At 43.7% G+C, this 16,582-nt stretch overlaps 1 protein-coding gene across 1 annotated transcript; it reads left to right on the top strand.

Moving 5' to 3' along the window:
- The first annotated feature begins 2,060 nt into the window (after positions 1-2,060).
- On the top strand, positions 2,061-15,232 carry cfap144 (cilia and flagella associated protein 144). Its single transcript, XM_073052635.1, has 4 exons — positions 2,061-2,485; positions 10,590-10,649; positions 10,754-10,857; positions 14,993-15,232. Exons 1-4 carry the CDS (start codon positions 2,356-2,358, stop codon positions 15,098-15,100), a joined length of 402 nt encoding a protein of 133 aa, XP_072908736.1. The 5' UTR covers positions 2,061-2,355; the 3' UTR covers positions 15,101-15,232.
- Positions 15,233-16,582: the final 1,350 nt, after the last annotated feature.

Below are 16,582 nucleotides of genomic sequence, written 5' to 3'. Positions count from 1 at the left end.
GATTGGGACAAATGCAGGCAAACTAGCTCAGGAAGGCCTCATGGTTAGCATGGGTCCGAAGGACTGAATGGCCTGTTACCATGCTGTATGACTCTATGACTATTACTTAACGTCAAAGATATTAATATATTACATGATGTGTTGATATGGCGATTCCACGTATAATTATAACACAGCCCAGTCAGAATGGCAATCCGATTCCCCTTTGAACAAGTACTATAAATACCCACATCCCAAAGTCAAATGGAGCCCGGCTATTACTGCTCGAACAAGTTTAAGTTTATTTAACTAGTTCAAAATGATACTTGGGATTCTGTAGGACTTGACAGCTCGATTTTGCTTTAAACCCATTGCCTTTTTAAAGATATTCTCCACCGCTGTTCCAGGACCTGAACAGGTTCTGTAGCGGCCGACAGGAGAGTGGGTAACGGGACACAAAGAATGGTCGGGACACAAATTAATAAATAAATAGCAATTAACTTAAACTGAAAAAGTAGTTTGTGATTATACGGATGGAAAAATACAGTATGTTCTCTGTAATGGCAATGCCACTGAATAATAATTAAATCCCTTTAACTGAGGACACTCTGGATAAGGTCAACCTGCTCTATGTTGCATACCTGTTGATGTGAAATAGTTAAAAGCTAACATTTCATCTACAATAGAGCACAAACTGGGCTGGAACAAATTATACAGCCACAGACTAAGAATCAGAGTCCGGTTTAATACCATCGGCACATGTGAAATTTGTTATCTGCAGTACGATGTAATAATACATGCACATTATAATAGAAAAGAAAAAAACCTGAATTATATAAAGTATAAATATTAAATATTTAAATTAAATAAGTAGTGCAAGAATAGAAATAATTAAAGTAGTGAGGTAGTGTTCATGGAGTCAATGTCCATTCAGAAATCTGATGGCAGAGGGGGAGAATCTCTTTCTGCACCTTTGAGTGTGTGCCTCCAGGCTCCTGTACCTCCTTCCTGGTGGTAGCAATGAGCAGATGGCATGTCCTGGGTAGTGGGGGTCCTTAATGATAGACGCTGCCTTTTTGAGGCATCGCTTCTTGAAGACGTCGTGTCTAGGCATAGCTCAGATACCAGATATAAATTTGCTGATTGTTGGTAGAATCTCAGGTGGTGACGAGAGGGCGTACAGGAGTGAGATATGCCAACTAGTGGGGTGGTGCCGCAGCAACAACCTGGCACTCAACATCAGTAAAACAAAAGAGCTGATTGTGGACTTCAGGAAGGGTAAGACAAAGGAGCACATACCAATCCTCATAGAGGGATCAGAAGTGGAAAGAGTGAGCAGCTTCAAGTTCCTGGGTGTCAAGATCTCTGAGGATCTAACCTGGTCCCAACATACCGATGTAGTTATAAAGAAGGCAAGACAGCGGTCATACTTGATTAGGAGTTTGAAGAGATTTGACATGTCAACAAATACACTCAAAAACTTCTATAGTTGTACAGTGGAGAGCATTCTGACAGGCTGCATCACTGTCTGGCATGGAGGGGCTACTGCACAGGACCGAAAGAAGCTGCAGAAAGTTGTAAATCTAGTCAGCTCCATCTTGGGTACTCACCTACAAAGCACCCAGGACATCTTCAGGGAGCAGTGTCTCAGAAAGGCAGCGACCATTATTGAGGACCTCCAGCACCCAGGGCATGCCCCTTTCTCACTGTTACCATCAAGTAGGAGGTACAGGTGTCTGAAGGCACACACTCAGCGATTCAGGAACAACTTCTTACCCTCTGCCATCCGATTCCTAAATGGACATTGAATCTTTGGACACTACCTCACTTTTTTAATATACAGAGTTTCTGTTTTTTCACGTTTAAAAAAAAATCTGTTCAACACACGTAATTGATTTACTTGTTTATTTATTTAAATATTTTTTTCTCTCTGCAAGATTAAGTATTGCATTGAACTGCTGCTGCTAAGTTAACCAATTTCAGGTCACGTGCCGGTGATGATTAAACCCGATTCTGATTCTGAAACGTTATTTCCAGCATCCTGACATAGGTATTTGAATTGTCCAGGTGACCCAAGGCCGGGAAGAGCCAACGAGATTGCCGTGGACCTATTGTGGATTAAAATTGTAGATTAAATTGAAACGATTAATATTACTTCCCATGGGTCGTAATTTAGACAAAGAAAGGCAGTTCAGTGACAGTTTGGGATTGAAATCTGACGAGGTCTCCAGGAGTCTGCCGGAGAGTGTGGGGGAGGGAGGATGTGTTTGGGTTCCGCCGCTGGTTGCCTGGTGACCAGTGTAACACTCCGCTGTGGCGATCTCTGGCAGCCGGGAGGGGGTTTCTGTAACCGACAGGGCAAGGAGACCTCACAGGATGGCCCGGCCGGTGGAGAAGGCACCAAAAGATGCCGTGCAGCAGCTGGCCATTGACCGGGAAACCATCAGGAAAGAACTCCGCAGCCAGAAACTCTACACAAACTTCAACATCAACTTCCGCACGAAATGTAAGTCACGCGTCGGCCGTGAGGCTTTCACCATTTATATATCTGAAATGGATTTAAACAAAACATTAGCTTTATTTGTCAGATATTCGCTGAAACATGCACCGTTCACGTCAAATCAAATCAGCGAGGATTGAGCCGGGCGGCCCGCAAAATGCGCCACGCTTCCGGAAAGCAACCTCAAAAAAGTGCACGCACACAGACTTTAGCAATGTTAGACTAGGAAACTAAATAAACTATTAGAGAATATCAGCGGGTAAGGCAGCGTCTGCGGAGGGAGGGAGACAACCGTTATTTCGGGTCGAGTCCCTTCAATTGGTCTGAAAGATGGAGGAGCGATAGAGGTGAAGGAAGGAAGAGGGGCAGGAGCTGGCAAGGTGACAGGTGGATCCAGGTGTGGACATATAATAGGCGGACGGAGGATGGAAGAGTGGATACCCTTAATATATATTAAATCGAGCTATTTACGCACCTTTTACTTGGCTAATTATTATTTTATTTATTTAGGAAACAGGGCGGAATAGGCACTTCCAACCCTTCGAATTCAGCAACGCCTGACAATCCCGATTTAAATTATTACCTGGATTTGAGTAATCTTATTAATCCTCTTTCCGGGATGGTTAAAACCTGCATTAATAGAAGACATCATGAGTAGACACAATGGCTCTACTGCCTGGAACATGATGAAAAGTGGGCGTTAGCTTCAAGTTTAATTGTGATTCAACCATACATGAATACCCATGTCACAGCTAAACGAAACGGTGTTGTTCTGGGACAAGGTGCGAAACACAGTGCCAGCAGTCATACAGAGCGTAAGGCACAATCGGCTCACATAATTACGAAACCAGTGAACATACAGTACACACCTCTACACCAGGACATTTAGGAGTCTTGAGACACTTGGTCGGGTTCAGGTGTGGCTGTAGTTCTGCGGCTATAAACTTCCGGACGGGCTTCAGTCGAATCGCGCTCGGCAGTTGTGGATTCACTTCAATGTTCCGTGTGTTCTTGTGTACTCCCGATCGGGTGCTTCAGCCCTGAACTGAATTGACCGGCGATGTGTGCTCTGCGGTTAAGGTTAATCGTTTACGTTTTGTTTGCACCATTTGTGCTTCTTTCACACTTCAGGTGTTTGGTAGAGCCTTTCGAGTGGCGTTTTTTCTTTATCCGGGTTCTATCGAGTTCTATCGAGTTTCTTTGATTCTGTGAATTCTGCAGGAGGGCGAATCTCAAGGTAGTCTGCCTCATACCCTCGCTGCTGCCAGTTACGCCGCTGGATTTGGGGCAGCGCTGAAGATCTCCATCTCTGGCGCTATTCAGGCCTGCCTTCATCGTGTCAGGAGCTCGGTTTTCACTCAAGTCCCGGAAGAGACTCGGGAGTGCCACCGCCCTCAGAAGGATTCTTCATTGCTGTTTTGGTTTGTTATCCCTGAGCTGAAACCCCCACCCCGAACCTGGAGGGCCGGTGGACCACTCTTAGTCTGGCCTCTACCTTTGCAAAGTACGGGCGACCCGACCAGCAGCCAAAGCACAAGGCCCTGACTCCAGCCAACATAGCTCTCTGGGTCACTGAAGCACGCTAGCCTCCAAACCCAGCGACAAGGCTGATGCACCATCAATAACTCACTCTGAGACGTAAGAAGCGAGATATCGGCTTTTATTGACTGGAAGAATGAACAACACTACATCCTGGGGAATGAGGCAGGGCTCAGGCCTCAATCGCCTTTATACAGGGGTCTGTGGGAGGAGCCACAGGAGCAGTCCAGACAGGTATATGTAGTTCACCACAAAGGCTGTGGCCCTTTTGGAGGATACGGTGCATATCATTTGATAATAATTTGACTTACTTCTTGGGTCAATGTGTTGTGTCACAATTTTGATACTATAAACTCCAAAGGAAAACAAAAAACCTTATCCCAGACAACATATTGCTGAAGTTGGGAGTGAAAATGTTTTTATTCTTTAAAAAATGTAGAAGTTCCCAGTGAGAAATGTATGCATTTATGTAGCAACATGTTTTTTTTAGGATATCCAAAGGTACCTTATGGGTGGCTGGGTGGAGATACATCTCTACCGAAGGAGATGCAAGGTGCTCCTTCCCTCTGCTAGCCCGTGGGTCACCCTTGGGCAAGGTGTCGCCCCCGCACTGATCAGAGTCACGTGAAGCCGTGGGAGGACGGTCGTATGAGCAGCTGGTGCATATCACAAGTCCTGGTTATGTGACCACTGACACCAGGCAGACAATCTCTGAAGAGTATTGATAATAACTGGGGTCACCCGTCCTGTAAAGACACTGCCCGGAAGAAGGCAATAGCAAACCACTTCTGTAGAAAATATTGCCAAGAGCATTGGAAAGGCCATGATTGCCTGTGTCATACAACATGGCACATTACCAATGATGATGAAACATACTTTACAACTAAATAATTAGATACGTTCCTGACTTACCAGCGGGTTCAGTGTTTACAATGTCTGTAAATCGAACTTACCCCCAAGCCATAAAATATCAGAATCAGGTTTATTATCACTGACATAAAGGTGGCACAGTAGCACAGTGGTCAGCACAGCGCTTTACAGTACAGGTGACCCGGGTTCAATTCCTGCCGCTGCCTGTAAAGAGTTTGTATGTTCTCCATGTGACATGCGGGTCCTCTCTGGTTTCCTCCCACGTTTCAAAGACCTACTGGTTCATAGGTTATTTGGTCATTGTAAATTGTCCTGTGGTTCAGATTAGGATTAAGTCAGGGGATGGCTGGGCGGTGTGGCTCGAAGGTCTGGAGGGGCCTATTCCACACTCTATCCCAATAAATAAATAAACTAACATGTTGTGAAATTTGTTGTTTTGTGGCAGCAGTACAATGCAATGCACCAAGGAGATGGTGGTGGACTTTAGGAGATCTAGGCCTCATATGGAGCCAGTGATCATTAATGGAGAATGTGTGGAGCAGGTTAAGACCTACAAGTATCTGGGAGTACAGTTAGACGAGAAGCTAGACTGGACTGCCAACACAGATGCCTTGTGCAGGAAGGCACAGAGTCGACTGTACTTCCTTAGAAGGTTGGCGTCATTCAATGTCTGTAGTGAGATGCTGAAGATGTTCTATAGGTCAGTTGTGGAGAGCGCCCTCTTCTTTGTGGTGGCGTGTTGGGGAGGAAGCATTAAGAAGAGGGACGCCTCACGTCTTAATAAGCTGGTAAGGAAGGCGGGCTCTGTCGTGGGCAAAGTACTGGAGAGTTTAACATCGGTAGCTGAGCGAAGGGCGCTGAGTAGGCTACGGTCAATTATGGAAAACTCTGAACATCCTCTACATAGCACCATCCAGAGACAGAGAAGCAGTTTCAGCGACAGGTTACTATCGATGCAATGCTCCTCAGACAGGATGAAGAGGTCAATACTCCCCAATGCCATTAGGCTTTACAATTCAACCGCCAGGACTTAAGAACTTTTTAAAAGCTATTATTAATGCTTTTTGAGATAGTGATTTAGATGCATATCATATTTTTTACTGAGTTAAGTATTGTATGTAATTAGTTTTGCTACAACAAGTGTATGGGACATTGGAAAAAAAAAGTTGAATTTCCCCATGGGGATGAATAAAGTATCTATCTATCTATCTATCTAATACAAATTACTATAAATTACAATAAGAATATAGAAAATCAAAAATCAGTGCAAAAAGAGAGCAATAATAGAAATAGATCTGTATGTATGTATGTACACGAAATCACTCGGCCTTGTAGATGTCACAAGGACAACAAAATCTGCAGATGCTGGAAATCCAAACCTACGCACACAAAATGCTGGAGGAACTCAGCAGGTCAGGCAGCATCAATGGAAAAGAGTAAACAGTTGATGTTTGGGGCCGAGACCCTTCATCGTGACTGGAAAGGAAGAGAAGAAATCGGAGAAGGTGAAACCGGGAGAGGGGATGGGGGTGAAGTAAAGAGCTGGGAATTGATTGGTGAAAGAGATATAGGGCTGGAGGAGGCGGAGTCTGGTACGGAGGAGGCGGAGGGTAGAAAAGCATGGAAGAAAGGGAAGGGGGAGCACCAGAGGAAAGTGATGGGCAAGTAGGAGATAAGCTGAGAGAGGGAAACAGGAATGGGGAACTGTGAAGGAGGGGGTACCAATTACTGGACGTTTGAGAAATCGATGTTCATGCCATCAGGTTGGAGGTTACCTCTCTTTCGCCAATCAACTACCACCTTGTGCTTCTTCCTTCCTTCTCCCCACCTTCTTACTCTGCTTTCTTCTCTTTCTTTCCAGTCCTGAAAGGGTCTCAGCCCGAAGCATCGACTGTTTACTCTTTTCCATCGATGCTGCCTGACCTGCAGAGTTCCTCCAGCATTTTGTGTGTTGTTGTGGATGTAACTGGTTCCAGAGATGCTACTGAAGTGGAGGTGACTGGCTCTTACTTGCTTCTTAAGCCTGTCACCCCTGCTGGGGCATAGGCGCTGATAGCAGCTTGCCAGAGTCCTCTGTCCTGGTCCAGTCTTTCATGTTTTCTCCAGGCACAGCCCATCCTCTCGGTGCAACTTTCCTCTCCCGGGGATGTGGGCTTGGAGCATCTGCTGGCATTTCTGTAGCTCTGGGTTTTTACGGGATGGGGTTGCTAGCCCCATGCCCAACCCTCCATCTTTCAGAACCAGGCTCAGGACCGTCTGTGGCAGAGTTGATTGGTTCTGATTTCTTATAAAACTTTAAAAAATATATATGTTAAGATTAAACTGCTGTTTTTTTTCTTTTCAGAGATTTATTTGTAGCTTTAAATAGCCTTATTCATCCTGTTCTAGGTTTGGCAGTACTAGAAAAGCAAGAGCCTACTTATTAAGATATAGCAAGCTTGTTAGGGAAGCGGTGGGACAGTTTCTGGGGTTTCATCTTCTTATTCTTTATACTCTTCTAACAACTACTTTTCCTGTTCCATAAGTTCCTTGTTGTTTGGCTCTTGTAATGAAATCTTTGGGCTTGTGTGTTTAGCCAGGGAGCATTGGGCTCTGAGATTTTTCGAGCACCTGAACTGGTTAATTGTTGTTTTTTGAGAGTCGTTAATCTTTTAGAGTTTCTTGTGCTTTTTTTCTCCAGCGACTTGCACTTTGTAATGTGGTCTCCTGATGCTTTCTGTATAACCTTGTTAAGTTTATTTTGATAGGATCGGGGTTTCAGTGTAACTTGTATTTAACTGGATGACCAATTAGCGCTAATCATGGGGTCCTAGTTTTGAGCATGCTATGTTTCATGGTGTTACTTGGCTGAGCCACCAATGCTCTAATGAATAAATTCTGGTCACCGTCTCTACACGGGCGTCTGTCTTACCTCCACACTTGGGTTCCGACATTGCCAGCGCATATCCTGACCGCTCTTTAGTATGAGTGTCACTGCCGCAGATCTTGGTTGCTCTCGCAGGTGGACAACAAATCACGCATGTGAAAAATGCACACATTCCAGCCAATCGGGATTTCTGGTAATTATATTTAATTCCCTTCCTTTTGTGTCGGCCTTGTCAGGTCTTGATTGAAGCACAGCGATGACAAATCTCTGCTTAACTTAGCTCATGTTCTTGGGATTTTCGCACACAACAGTCTGGAGCTTACAGAGAATGGTGCAACAAATACAGAAGCATCCAGTGAGCGGCAGCTCTGTGGGCGGAAATGCCTTGTTAATGAGAGACATCAGAGGAGAATGGCCAGGCTGGTTCAAGCTGAGAAGGCGGCAAAAGGAACTCAAATAACCACCCATTACAACAGTGATATGCAGAAGAGCACGTCTGAATGCACAACACATCGAACCTCGAAATGAATGGGCTACAGAAGCAGGAGACTGCTCTGGGGTCCACTCCTGTACCTGATAAAGAAGCCGCTGAGAGTATTGTGACAGTTTCCATTTTCTTAATTACTCTACTAGCCCATGTATCTTTTTTTTTTGCTTTTGAGAAGTGTAGTAATGGTAAAATTGTACAAAACTTGTAAGACCATAAGACATAGGAGCAAATTAGGCCATTCAGCCCATCGAGTCTGCTCCATCGTGGCTGATTCATCTTCTCTCTCAACCCCATTCTCCTATTTTCTCCCAGTAACCTTTGATGCCCTTACTAATCATAAACTTATCAACTCTTTAAATACACCCAATGATTTGGCCTCCACAGCCATCTGTGGCAATGAATTCCACAGATTCATCACCCTCTTACAAACAAGTAAAGACCACTTATGACAAGGCACCCTCAGGATGACAGGTGGGAGGGGGGCTTCCAATCAAACATTCTCATTCTGGAGACATAAGAGACCACGAGTGCTGGAATCCGGAGCAACACGCACGAAACGCTTGAGGAACTCAGGAGGTCAGGCAGTGTCTATGGAGGACCATCAACATAAAGTACCATGTGTAGGAACAAATGTGGGTATATACACTGGACTCTTCAGTTTGTTGGAGCTCAGTTGTATGTTTGCCATGTCCAAAGATCAGGTGATGGTAACCTGTGTACATACTGAGGTGTAGTCACTATTTTAACAACGAGTAATGTTGCAGAGGGTTGAAAACTCAGTCAGCTCCATCGCTAGCCTCCCCTACATTAAGGACATCTTCAGAATGCAATGCCTCAGAACGGCGGCATCCATCATTAATGACTCCTATCCACCCCCCCCCCACCCCAAGACACGCTCTCTTCTTATTAGTGTCATCAGAGAGGAGGTACAGGAGCCTGAACACACACTATCAACATTTTAGGAACAACTTTTTCCCCTCCACCATAAGATTTATGAACAGACAACGAACCAACCTATGAACACTACCTCACTATTTTTGCTCCCTATTTGCACTTCTTATTTGATTTTATTATATACAATATAATTTTTTGAAATTATACCTGAACCTTGGTACTGCTGCCACAAAACAACAGATTTCATAATGTATGTCAGTGATGTTAAATCTGATTCTGAATCTGACAGAGCATAGCAGGCAAATTGATCAGAGCAAGTTCCAGCAAGCAGTAATGAGGCTATGTTTTCAGTAATACGACATACAATACTGTGCAAAAGTCTGAGGCACATACAGTATATTTATCTAGCATGCCTAAGACTTTTACATGGTACTGTAGTAATTTTATGTATTGCACCGTACTGCTGCCGCAAAAAAAAAAACAAATTTCATGACCTATGTGAGTGTTGATAAACCTGATTCTGATATGGGTCCCTATTGTGGACTGAGAGTGGGAAGGGGGCAGGGAGAGGGGAATCATGGTTGGGAAGAGGGGAAGGGAGAGGGGAGGGAGCAGGAAGCATCTGAGAGACATTCTGTAATGATCAGTAAACCAATTGCTTGGAATTAAATAATCTTTCCTGGTGTCTTAGGGCTGGGTGTGTCTGCACCTACATCACACTCCCCCACCCCTGGCACTCCTTCTCTGCCAACTGTCCCACACCCCTCCCGGGGCACTCCGCCCTCGCCTTTCACAACTTCCTTTGCTCCCGCCAGATTTACAAACTCGCTCTCTGCTCCATGTTGACAAGTACAGGGCGAGCTAAACTCTAAAGCCCCCTATTTGTGCCCAAGCCTTCTGCACAGTACTGTGCATATTTGTTATTGCATAATTTGCCTTCTTTTGTACATTGGTTGTTTGTCAGTCTTACTTATATATAGTTTCCATAAATTCTATTGTACTTCCTTACTTTCCTGTAAATGCCTGCAAGAAAATAGATCTCAGGGTAATAAATGGTGACATATGTATACTTTGTTAATAAATTTACTTAGACTTTGACAGACACTTGACCCAAGAATCAATCTCATTATGATTTTACACTTTGTTGTTTACCTGCACTGCGCTTTCTCTGTAACTGTTACACTTTATTGCACAGAATTGTAGAACATAGAACTATACAGCATGGGAACAGGCCCTTCGGCCCACAATGTTGTGCTGAACCAATTAAATTAGCAGTGATGTTGAGTAAGGGATAAATGATAAAGAGAACATCACAATTTTCATCGTAGTTGAAATATATGAAAGTTTCATAAGTAATATATCATCACACTTAGCTATAAGTAACATATGATGTCTTTTTTTAAAAATGATATTCTGTCTAAATATGTGCCTTGTATTTATTTTCCCAACAGTCCATTGTATTACAGGAAAACCTAATGTTCGCGATGTGGACATGGAAGGGGAGGAGGATCGTATGTATCCTTATTCATTTTATTCTCATATTATGTTCTCCTGGTACTCAAAAGGTCTTGTTCTACTTATAATTCTTGCATGTGGTTTCCATATCATCTTTTAGAGCAGTTGTCCGGAATACTAAGGCGCAACTTTTTGGAACCAAGGATGAAATACACCATGCCCCAGACAGAAGCTCAGGAGATTGGCTGGATAACGACTCCACTGGTAAGAACTTTAAGCTCCCTCAAAAGAAAAACCATGGAAAATACTAGGTGCATAAATCTGGTGTTGAAAGTGGGTTGAGATCGCAAAGTCACCCGGCAAGAGCTTGACATTTACAGTGGAACATCTTCAGAAGGAGAAAACCTCTAAACCAAGGGTTCCCAATCTGGGGTCCACAGACCCCTCGATGAATGGTAAGGGTCCGGGGCATAAACAAGGTTGGGAACCCCTCCATTAAAATGAGTTTGCATAAAAATATTTCACATGAAATACTGTATACACCTAGTGGCCACTTTATTAGACCCTTCCTATACCTAATAAAGCAGCCACTGAGTGTATGTTCACGGTCTTCTGCTGCTGTAGCCCATCCACTTCAAAGTTCAATGTGTTGTGCGTTTGCTCCTTGAAGATGTCCTGATGTTACCGAGGTAAGTGCCCATGAAGGAGCTGACTGAGTTTACAACACTGCAGCTTATTTCGATCCTACGCAGTAGTGTCCCCCCACCCCCCCCCCCACAACCACCCTGTACCAGATGGAGATGCAGCCAATTAGATTACTCTCCACGGTACCTCTGAAGAAACTTTCAAGTGTTTTCGCAAACTCCTAATAAAATATAGCTGCCATGCCTTCTTTGTTGGCTGAATCGATATGCTGGGTCCAGAGATCTAGGAACTTGAAAATTCTCACTCTTTCTACTTCTGATCCCTCAATGAGGATTAGTGTGTGTTGCCTCATCTTACCCATTCTGAAGTCCACAATCATTTCTTTGGTCTTACTGATGTAGAGTGCAAGTGGTTGCTGCCACCCCACTCAGCTAGCTGATCTATCTCACTCCTGTACACCCTCTCATCGCCATCTGAAATTGTGCCAACAATAGTTGTGTCATCAGCAAATTTATAGATGGCATTTGAGCTGTGCCTAGCTACACAGACATAGGTATAGAGAGAGCAGAGTAGTGGGCTAAGCACACATCCCTGAGGTGCACCAGTGTTGATTGTCAGCGAGGTGGAGCTGTTATTTTCAACCCACACAGACTGTGGTCTTCTGGTTAGGAAGTTGAGGATCCAGTTGCAGAGGGAGGTACAGAGGCCCAGGTTCTGGAACTTTCAGATCAGAACTGTCGGAATGATTGTGCTAAATGCGGAGCTGTAGTCAATTAGCAGCTTCCTGCTATAGGTATTAATATTGTCCAGGTGATCCAAGGCCACATGAAGAGCCAATGAGATTGCCATACACCTATTGTGGCTATAGGCAAATTGCTGTGGGTCCTTGCTGAGACAGGATTAATTCTAACCAAAACCAACCTCTCAAAACACTTCATCACTGTAGATGTGAGTGCTATTGGACGATAGACATTAAGGATGTCTGCTGTTCTTAGGCACTGGTATGACTGTTGCCCTTTTGAAGCAGGTGGGAACTTCCAACTGTAGCAATGAGAGGTGGAAAATCTCTTTGAACACACCCACCAATTTGTTGGCACAGGTTTTCAGAGCTCTACCAGATACTCCATTTGGGCCTGTTGCCTTGTGAAGGTTCACCCTCTTCAAAGACAGGCTGACATCTGCCTCCAAGACAGAAATCACAGGGTCAGTGGATGCTGCGAGGATCTACATAGCTGTAGTTTTATTCTCCCTTTCAAAGCAAGCATTAAAGACATTGAGCTCATTTGGGAGTGAAGCATCACTGCCATTCATGATGTTACATTTCGTTTTGTAGGAAGTAATGGCCTGCAAACCCTGCCTGAGTTGATGTGCATCCAATTCGGCCTCCAACCTTGTTCGGAATAGTTCCTTTGCTCTTGAGAAAACCCTTTGTAAGTCACACCTGGTTTTCTTGTATAGTCCTAGGTTGCCAGACTTGAATGCCACAGATATAGCCCTTAGCAGACTATAAACCTTCTAGTTCATCTATGCCTTTTTATACCCTTTTAACTATTTCCATGAAACTTCAGCTGATTAGGGCAGCCGCTTAATTGGGCCAAAATGTATTGGTCCTGATGTGTCCCAATTAACCGGAATCCACAGGACATTATTTTTTTTTTGTATTTGCGCAGCTTGTCTTCTTTTGTACATCGGTTGTCAGTCTTCTTTTTGTGTAGTTGTTCATTGATTCTATTGTATTTCTTTGTCTACAGTGAAAGCCTATGAGGAAATTAATCTCTGAGTAGCGTATTGTGATGTGTAGGTATTGGATAATAAATTTACTTTGAACGTTGAACTTTGACATTGGTGTGATTGATTCAGATTTCAGTTTTGGTTACCTTGTTGTAGGAAAGACGTCACTAAACTGGGAAGAGTGCAAAGGAAGATTTACAAGATTGTTGCCAGGATTTGAGGGCCCGAGTAATAGGGAGAGGTTGGCAGGCTAGGACCTTATTCATTGGAATGTGGAAGATGTCCATAATGTCATGAGGAACATAGATAGGGTGAATGCACGTTGTCTTTTTCCCAGGGAAAGGTAACCAATGATTAGGTGGGTTTAAGGTGAGAGAAGAAAGCTATGTGGATAACTTTTAAAAGACCTAAGTACACAGATAGGAAAGATCTGGAGGGATATGGGCCAAATTCGGGGAATTATGACTAGCTTCGATGGAAATTGTGTTTGACCTGGTCGAGTTGGGCTGATGGGTCTGCTCCTGTGCTGTATGACTCTGTAACTCAGTTTCCTGGCTTATTGTATGGGGCGGCAGGGTAGCATAGTGGTTAACACAACACTTTACAGTACCAGCAACCCGGGTTCAATTCCCACCCCAGCCGGTAAAGAATCTATACGTTTGCCCCGTGACAGTCTGGCTTTATTTCCACAGTCCAAAGACGTACCGGTTGGTAGGTTAATTGGTCATTGTAACTTGTCCCATGATTAGACCAAGAATAAATGGAAGGTTTATTCGAAGGACTGGAAGGGCCTATTCCACACTATATTCCAATAATAATAACATGAGTGCTGTACTATCATATGAACATAGTATGTGCAATCACTTTGAATTGAGGGGGATTTTGCCAGTAGACGATGCCATGAGGCTGAGATCTAGAATGCATCTCTGAATGGTAGGCCCCATTACTGAAGCATGGACAGCTGTGGAGGCCAAGTTTTTATGTACAAACGTATATTTAAGGCAGAGGTTGATAGATTCTCGATTGGCCAGTGCATGAAGGGATATGGGGTAAAGGTAGGGGATTGGGGCTGAGAGCAAAATTAGATCAGCCATGATGAATGGCGGAGCAGCCTCGATGAACCCCATTCTGCTCCTATATCTTATGTTCTTATGGTCTTAATATCTATTTTATGAAGTCAGAGAGCTGCACTTGTGATAATAAAGAAATCAATACAATCCTTAATTTTATTTCGAGATACAGCATGGTGACAGGCCCTTCCAGCCCAGAAGCCTGCACCACCCAATTACACCCATGTGACCAATTAACCGACTGACCTGTACATCTTTGGAATATGGGGCAAAACCCCAAATTCATGTGGCCATGGGGAGAATGTCCAGTCGTTACAGACAGCAGCGGGAATAGAACCCAGCTCGCTGAGATGTTATAGCATTATGACATCGTTCCCATTTGTTAAAATATGTTAATATTAAAAAGGAACTGGAGTCAGAATCACAATCAAGATTAATATCATCTGCATATGTCGTGAAATTTATTGATTTGCAGCAGCAGTATATTGTATATAATAATAAAAGAAAACTATAATTTACAAGATGTATATATAAAAAATTAAAGTAGATTAGTAGTGCAAAAAGAGAGCAAAAAATAGTGAGGTAGTGTTCATGGGTTCATTGTCCATTCAGAAATATGCTGACAGAGGGGAAGAAGCTGTTCCTGAAACATTGAGTGTGTGTCTTCAGGCTCCTGTATCTCCTGCCTGATGGTAGCAATGAGAAAAGGGCATGTCCTGGGAGATGGGGGTCTTTACTAATGGATTCCACCTTCTTGAGACATTGTTCTTTGAAGGTGTCATCGATGCTGGATAGGCTAGTGCCCATGATGGAGCTGGCTGAGTTTACAGCTTTCTACAGCTTTTTCTGATCCTGTGCTGTGGCCCCTCCATACTTTGAACTTTGACCAATACTTTGAAATGGAGATGGTTCAGAAATGGCTTGATAGGTTAAAATCTCACTCTCTTCTGCAGGTTTCTTCAGACCGGAATGATCGGAGACTGAACTTCCCTCACCAAAGCAATGAAATTACAAGATTTATGGCACAGTACTTTCTTCAAAAGGAAAACTCCAATAATTAATGGAAGCCACATAACATTCCTTTGGCTTACGTACTGGTTATGACAAGACTTAAAAGATGTAAACATAACATGAGCAAGCTAGTTGTAATTTTGCATATTTGTCGAGAATAAACATGCATAACAGCTGGAAAATAGCTTGGCTTATTAACATTCCTTAAAGTGCATAGCTCAGGCTGAGGGAATGTGATCCTTGGTAGAATATAATCATTAATTTGCACGAAAAAGGGTATCATTGTGTTTTATGGTCCTGTTCCTTATGTATATAATACAAAGGTCAAACCAATGTACCTGGTTTAATTGGGTTGGATCTGCACCCACTGCTCATGTTCACATTATTCCAAAATATCCCGGTTTGCAAGTCAGCAGCCAATCTTTATTCATTGAGATACAACATGAACTGTCAGTGGCAATGAATTCCACAGATTCACCACTCTCTGGCTAAAGAAATTCCTCCATGCCTTCATTCTAAATGGACGTCCCTCTATTCTGAGGCTGTGTCCTCTGGTCTTAGACTCTCCCTCCATAGGAAACATCTTCCCCACATCCACTCTATTGAGGCCTTTCAACATTCAATAGGTTTCAATGAGATCCCCCTCATTCTTCTGAATTCCAGTGAGTACAGGCCCAGAGCCACCAAACGTTCTTCATATGATAAGCCTTTGAATCCTAAAATCATTTTTGTGAACCTCCTTCGAACCCTCTCCAGTTCCAGCACACCCTTTCTTAGATAGGGGGCCCAAAACTGCTCACATTGGTAGGGTCTCTACCATCCGTCAGGGACATTTATCAGGAGCGCTGCATACATAGGTCTCTTAGGATTATTAAGGATCCCACCCATCCATCCAAAATCCTCTTTGACTCTCTACCATCAGACAGGAGACTACAATGCATAAAAACAAGAATGCTCAGGAGGTTTCTTCCTCCAGGCCGTTAGGTTTCAAGGAGAAAAGGCCAAGTACACTCAACCTATTCTCATAAGGTATGCCCTCCAAAACAGGCAACATCCTCATAAGTGTAGTATTCACATCCTTTCTGTAGTGAGGTGACCAGAACTGGACACAGTACTCCAACTGGGGTCTGACCAAGGTCTTATACAGCTGTAACATTACCTCATGGCTCTTGAACTCAATCCCGTGGTTGATGAATGCCAACACACCATACAACTTCTTAACAACACTGTCAACCTGTGCAGCAGCTTTGAGTGTCCAATGGACACAGACCACAAGATCTCTCAGATCCTGCACACTGTCAAGAGTCTTACCATTTATATTATATTCTGTCTTCAAATCGGACCTACCAAAACGAACCACTTCACACTTATCTGGGTTGAAGTCCATCTGCCACTTCTCAGCCCAGTTCTGCACCCTATCAATGTCCTGCTGTAACCTCTGAAAACCCTCCAAAGTATCCACAACACCCCCAACCTTTGTGTAATCAGACAAACTTACTAACCCATCCTTCCATTTCCTCATCCAGGTCAGC

Source organism: Hemitrygon akajei, chromosome 7 (assembly GCF_048418815.1).
Source record: "Hemitrygon akajei chromosome 7, sHemAka1.3, whole genome shotgun sequence".
Taxonomy (NCBI): domain Eukaryota; kingdom Metazoa; phylum Chordata; class Chondrichthyes; order Myliobatiformes; family Dasyatidae; genus Hemitrygon; species Hemitrygon akajei.
The sequence above is the reverse complement of the archived record's forward strand: the minus strand, read 5'-3'. Positions and strand labels throughout refer to the sequence as shown.

Bases quoted from the DNA above. Each gene is read 5' to 3' on its own strand.
- cfap144 (XM_073052635.1), top strand. From the start codon at position 2,356: ATGGCCCGGCCGGTGGAGAAGGCACCAAAAGATGCCGTGCAGCAGCTG. The intron at 2,486-10,589 runs GTAAGTCACGCG...TTTTCCCAACAG, and splicing joins CATCAACTTCCGCACGAAAT to TCCATTGTATTACAGGAAAA. The intron at 10,858-14,992 runs GTAAGAACTTTA...TCTCTTCTGCAG, and splicing joins GCTGGATAACGACTCCACTG to GTTTCTTCAGACCGGAATGA.